The sequence below is a fragment of the Echinops telfairi genome, unplaced genomic scaffold, assembly GCF_000313985.2.
Source record: "Echinops telfairi isolate 266 unplaced genomic scaffold, ASM31398v2 ScPeMD7_7469;HRSCAF=8507_0, whole genome shotgun sequence".
Classification (NCBI taxonomy): Eukaryota; Metazoa; Chordata; class Mammalia; order Afrosoricida; family Tenrecidae; genus Echinops; species Echinops telfairi.
In genome coordinates this window covers 54,328,988-54,335,665 of record NW_022111372.1, presented here as the reverse complement: position 1 = coordinate 54,335,665, position 6,678 = coordinate 54,328,988, and the positions used below count along the sequence as shown (strand labels likewise).

Below are 6,678 nucleotides of genomic sequence, written 5' to 3'. Positions count from 1 at the left end.
TGGAAGAAACAGTCAGAGTGCTCCTTAGAGGCAAGGACAGTGAGACTTCATCTCACGTACTTTGGACAGGTTGTCAGGAGAGACCATCCTGGAGAAGGACATCACACTTGGTAAAGTGGAGGGGCAGCAAAAAGAGGAAGGCCCTCCATGAGATGGGTTGTCACAGTGGCTGCGACAACGGGCTCAGGCCTATGGGAATGACTGTGAGGATGCTGCCGGGCGGTTTCATCCGGTTGTGCATAAGGTCTCTATGGGTTGGAGTGGACTCGATGGCACCGCACCTGCTAACAAAGGGGCAGGTGATGAGAATGAGTCCTGCCCTTAGTAGAGGGTGAGAATTGGGCCACACTCTTGCTTCCTGGTTATCTTAGTGACCATTCCTTACAATGGATGCAAGGAGTTATGTGCTACAGCTGAGAAGAGAAAGAAAATGGCTTCTGGAGCGGCCTGGGAAAAGGGCTGTGATTAACAGGCTGATGAGTAGGAGGGCAATGCCTACTGGAAACATTGTGCCAGAGGCCCATGCCATTCATACATAAATAAGTTACAGTCCAGGGGTGGAGAAGAGATTATTGCATTTGGGTGACGCTTGTTTGCACCATCTAACTCCTACCAAACCACCTTTCCTGGCATAGGTCTGATGCGTGGGGTAAGATACTGATAGGATTCCCCTGTGAGTATTTGTCAACAGGATTCCCTGCAATGCCATCCTGCTGCGTATAAAATGAACCCACTGAGCAAGAGCCAGGAGTGGAACCTGTCTCCTCTGACCCCGGTATGTGACTTACCCCTACCTGGCCTTCCGATTTGGGACTGAACAGCACCCACCACCGTGTGAGACATTCCCTTGACTGACATGAGTACTGTGGGGCCTTGCAGCGATTCACAGAACCCATGGACATCATAGACTTAAGGGGGAAGGGGGGGGGGATGGAGCAGAGTAGCATCTTGAAAGAGTTGAACATCTCTAATTCTTGGGACAAGTTTGGTCTTCATTCTTACGAAAGAAATTATTACCGCAGCATGCTCAAACTGTGAGCTCAAAGTTTTCTTCTCAGAGGATAAAAATACTCAAATACCATCAGAAGCACACGGGTAGGCTTTATCTCTCTGTCCTTCAGCCATCCATCCATCCATCCTAGCTCAGGGGAAACCAGGTCGGGCAGAGGAATAACCCTTCACCATGAAAACCCGGGGGCGTGTTGCTGGCTATGCGTGTTTACACTCTGGACCAATGAAAACGCAGGGGAAATGCACACAAGTTGCTAATCTGTGCAGAGCGGGGAGGTGATGCCCTGAATCGGGAGCAATCTCCAAGAGAAAAAGGGTGAAAGTGTGTCTGGGGGTGGTGAGGGAGGAGGAGGTGAGGGCTCAGAGGTGCCGGTGACATTCTCTCGCTCAGCTGGGTGGTGACCCCGGGGACGCGCACTAACTGCTTGGCACTTTTCTGTATGTGCTCCCTGCGTTACAGGCACGAACACTGCGCACCGTGAACTGTCACAGAAGCGGCCCAGGCTCATTAACACTGAGGAGCCTCCTTCCAGGCCGGCTGGTCCTTTTGAAGGGAGGGTAGAACCCGGCTTCCCTAACGTGCTCCGCTCACTGTCAAATGGGCTCGGGGTGAGCCTGGAGACCGGCCGGCGTGCTGTGCTGCAGCGACCAGGCTCCCGGCCGGCGTCCTTTGAGGACATGCTTCCTCCCTCGCCCTCAGGAATCTTTCACAGATCTCAGCTTTCTCCATGGAACACTCTGGCTTGTCATACATTCTTTTCTCTCCTTTAAAACCAATTAGAGTCATGGCAAGTTGCAGAGCCGAGCACAGGCAGGTCCATGCATGCTTCCCCAGCCACCTCCTAGGTTACATGTAAACACTGACACCAGGTCAACATGGAAAGATGTTGGTACAACCCGCAGCCCTTGCCCCAATTTCCCCAATGCCCCAGGAGCTTGGTGTGTTGCCCACACGAGCAGCTTCCCTGAGCACCACCTGCAAGACACTGAATTGTCCCATCACCACCAGGGCCCCTCTTCACACCACCCCCTCCCCGGCCCTGACCCCTGGCAATCGTACACCTGGATCCCCATCTCCGGCATGTGTCATTTCACAAATGCCATGGAAATGGGAGCTGGCATCCTTCTTTCATTCAGGATAAATTCCCTGGCTTCTCTGCTTGTCTATGAGGAAGGCTGCAAGCAGGAGCTCATGTCCCAGGAGTTTCGTGGATCAGGAGCATCCAAACACTAGGGTGAGAGGCAGGAGGCAACAAATATTCCACACAAACCAGGAAAAGTGTTTCTTCTCTCACGACAAACAGCCCACTCTACTTCTGTGCCCAGTGATGCACAGCCCCAGCACCGGCAGCTGGGTGGAGCCTCAGTACCGGCTCCTCACTAGGTGCACCGCTTCAAAGAGCAGGGGGCATGTCTTCCAACACACCCTGCAGACATGCCTCGGAGGCCTACCCAGGGTGGAGGCCAGCAGGAACTTCTGTTGAGTCCTCTGCTTGCTCAAACCTTAACGCTGCTGAGGAAACAGGTGTGGGCCAGCCCTGTGGGTCTCAGACACCGTGACCGCGGACAAAGCCCTCTTGGGCATTGCCTTCTGCTCCCTGCCCCTCCGCGCTCAGGTCTGCTGACTTACTGGACCACACTCTGCCTCAGCCCATTCCGAAGCTGGTTTTTGTTCATCGCCGGGTTCCACTCCTGCTTGTCCAGATGGGTCGACACAAAATTATCCACTTTCTGCCGCAGGTTTTGGTAAGCTGGCTAAAACAGTTAAAAAAAAGGGCGAGTCAGAAGTTCAGGGCACCAGACTTCCTGAAAGCAGTCCTTCCAAACACTGCTTTGCATTGGCACGCACACATGCAAACTTTCCATCTAAGCACATCCCACCGTGACTGTACAGGGACCACCGTGCACTGTGGAGGAGCCAGAGCACTGACGCGAACAGGAGAGCCCAGCGTAGCACGGCCGCCATGTCATAGCCTTTCAAACTGCTCTATGAGAAAAGCCCTCGTGTCAGGGATTAGAAATGTAGGCCGAGCGAGCAATTACGTGCCCATTTGGCTAAAGTGTGACAATTCTAAGGGTGGACCTGTGCTGCTTCTGAATCTGGGTTCTTGCTCTGGTTCCAGCACTTACGCGGCCCTCACCTCAGGAGCCCGTCATTTCCACCTGTAGGGCTGCAAGGTGCTGCCTGCTACCTCTCTGGAGCGTCTCAGCAACGAGCACAATCCTAGGAAGCCCTCTGCATGGAAGTCCACACCACAAGAACGACCAGTGTGTAAGTTCAAGCCTCACCTCAGACGCCCTGCGAGAGTGGTGGTGAGGGAGCGGGACGCGAGCCCCCAAAGAGCAGTCTCCACTGAGAGGCATTTTTCACCAGTTTCAAATGTTTAGATCCAACTGTTATCAGATGTCAGGTGAACCCTGACTGAACGCAGAGAACCCCAGAAAGATGGACACTTGTATTTCACAGACTACATGCCCAGGCATCCAACTGTGTGTGGAACATAACAAACTATGGACAGCCCTGAGAAGAACGGGGATTCCAGGACATCTGTTCATTGTGCTCATGCAGAACCTCTGCAGGAATCACGAGGCAGTTGTGCAAACAGAAAAGGGAATAGTACATGGTTTAAAATCAGAAAAGGTGTATTCTCTCACTATGCTTAGTCAATCTGTATACTGAGCAAATAATCAGAGAAGCTGGATTGTATGAAGAAAAATATGGCATTAGGATTAGAGGAAGGCTTATTAACAATCTATGATATGCAGATGACACAACCTTGCTTGCTGAAAGGGAGGACTTGAAACAGTTGCTGATGAAGATCAAGGGTTACAGTCTTCAGTGTGCATTACAACTTAATATAAAGAAGACCAAAATCCTCACAATTGGACCAGGACGTAACATCGTGGTAAATGGAGAAAAAAATGGAAGTTGTCGAGGATTTTGTCTTGCTTGGGTCCATAATCAGTGCTCATGGGAAACAGCAGCCATGCGCTCGAATGACGCACTGCATTGGGTAAATCTGGTGTTCAAAAGCTCCTTAAAGTGCAAGAATATTATTTGTCTCATCACTACCAAGGTTCCTCTTACTACCTCTTCAGAGTCACGCCACACCCTCCCCAGCCCTGACCCCTGGCAATCACGCATCTGAATCCCCATCACTGGCATGTGTCATTTCACAAATGCCATGGACATTACTTTGAGGATATCTATGTATGTGCTGGTTTGGGGTTCAGCATTTAATTCACTCACCCCTACTGTGATGGCTGGACCCCTTTTCTTAGGTGTGGTGGGGATGTCAACTGGGATGGATAATTTGGAGGATTGAATGATGAGGCTTTCAACTCCTATAGCGAGCTATACAGTCTTGGAAACGCAAAAGGGCACTCTGCCCAGTCTTTCAGGGTTGCTCTGAGCCAGCATCGACTCCATGGCGGTGAGTTTGGTTTGGGTCTTTATATGGCTAGACGTTTCCCCGCCAGCTGCCTTGAGTGAGCGAGAGAGGAGGCTATGTGCAACATTTACAGCCTCAGAAATCCTCGGGAGCTGTTCTGCTCCGCACTCTTGGGTTGCTGTGAGTTGGCACTGAAGACTTCAAGCCTGTGAGTTCTCTAAAGAAAAGTACGTCCTTGGTCTCAGGGAAAGCACTGCTGATGAGTTTATCTTGGAAGACTAGCACAGTCTGCAGGGCTTACTACACAGACCATCTGACTGACAGGTCAGTTTTACCCTACACCATAAACTTTCCGATAGGGCCAGTGACTCACTTATTCCTATACCTTCATGTTTGAGGCCACTCTATGGTCAATGAATGAATGCCTGCTCCTGTCTTTAACGTTGGATTTCCGGGACGCATCATTGTGAATTCCACAATGAAAATTACTGAAAGCATTTACATTCATCTCCTACCATGTATGCTGAGTTTTATCCATTTACCGAGACACATGTATATCCAAATTAATTTTCTTCTAAGCCTTCCAATCTCAGAATTTTCTATGTAGGATATGTATCTCTATGGATACACATCCATTTGATGCTAATGCGTAAACTGAGTATTAATCCCAGTAAAGTGGTTTAAATCATGAAAGCATTGCTTCAGTAATAAATGCGAGCGTCAACAAAAAGTTCTTAGAAAGTAAACACCGGATGTAAAGACAAACAGCACGGCGGAGACTGTCATACTGACCAAGCCAAACGACCCTCACGACACATCGAACCCAACGTCTCAATAAACATATACTACCATGTAGTTCCATTTATAAGTATTAAAATTTTACATAAACATATAGTATCATAGTTTCATTTATAGTGTAAAATGCTGTTGTTTTTTAAAGAACAGGTGCGGTTTCATTCACATGTCCATTTGAACACGCACCTGTAGAGCTAGGTATGCAAGAAATGTCTGTAAACCTAGTGTCCAGGTCTACTTTCAGGTCTCAATCATTCCATGAGTTGACAACAATTCCATATATGTGGAGGGGAGCACTACTACTAAATAAAGCCTCCAAAACCTACAACCAGCACTACCCTTGGTCTTGGGAGCAGCTTTTGAAAAGGGTTAGCAGGAACATGCTAGGAGGGTAGTGTCTGGCATTTAATATGCTCGATCTCATTGCATGCCAACGAACTCTGGCAACTGGGACCTGCATTATACCGAGGGCCGGCCTGCAGCATGGGGTACCCCAACTCCCCTGTAACCAACGAAGGAGTACAACATAATGGCGTTGATATCGCCAACAGACCTCAACTCGATCGCATTCCAGAGTTTGCCAGCCACTGAACCAGAGACAAAGAACAAATGGATAACTTATAAAATCTGAGGACTGTGCGTTCAAAGCACCACGTTTCACTTCAGCTCCTTAGTGAATCTCAAAAACAACGGACTGACTGCTATGGCGTCGATTCCAACTTAAACAGTGTCCCTAAACGGGATGGGTCGAACCGCCCCTGGGAGTTCCTGAGACTAACTTTTTACAGGAGTAGAAAGCCTCATCTTTCTCTCGGAGCAGCTGGTGGTTTCGAACTGCTGATCTTGTGTTAGCAGCCCAAACGTCCACTACCTCACCGGGGCTCCATTTCCTTCGTGAATAGAGGTGCAGATTCTAAAGCATTCTTGCTGACCAACCTGGCTTTCTGCGCTGTTCATAATAAGAGTGCGGTTTGCTTATGATCGAGGACTTAAAAAAGCATCCCATCTCGGGACTGCCGAGGGTCTGGGTTCTAAAAGGAGCATCAATCTCTCCCAGGTTGAGAAGTACCCAGGCTACAGCTGGGCGGGCACTGCACGTGGCCAGAACTCCCCGAGCTCTCGCCTGCCCCCAGCGGTCCAGCCACTCCCCGCCGAGATTTAAAAGCTATCTTTTGTGTTCGGTGGTGCTGTGGAGAAAGCGCAGGTGGGTGAACGAGGTGGCAGCCGGTTTCACTACAGGTTACAGCCTCGGAAACGCTATGGGGCAGCTCCACTCGGCACTCTAAGGTCGCGGCGGGTCGGCATCGCGCGCCGCCCGGTCAGCTACCTTTGTGTCCACGTCGGCCAGGCAGTCCCGGCGGAAGCTGTCAAACAGGCCCCGGCTCTTGAGCTGCTCCACGATGAGGGCGATGAGCTGCGGGTCGCCGGGGGGCAGCGAGGCGGGGCTGATGGGCCCGCTGCCCCCGCCTGCCCCGGGCCC

At 50.6% G+C, this 6,678-nt stretch overlaps 1 protein-coding gene across 1 annotated transcript in view; it reads right to left on the bottom strand.

The window, feature by feature from the left end:
- The window catches only part of BOD1 (biorientation of chromosomes in cell division 1), a gene marked incomplete at its 5' end in the record, with an annotated part of 11,944 nt that extends 5,275 nt beyond the window's left edge, over nucleotides 1-6,669 (bottom strand). Inside the window, 2 exons of the mRNA XM_013004961.3 lie at nucleotides 2,642-2,766; nucleotides 6,526-6,669. Of these exons, the coding sequence (XP_012860415.2) occupies nucleotides 2,642-2,766; nucleotides 6,526-6,669 (269 nt within the window). The remainder of the gene's footprint in view (nucleotides 1-2,641; nucleotides 2,767-6,525) is intronic.
- Nucleotides 6,670-6,678: the final 9 nt, after the last annotated feature.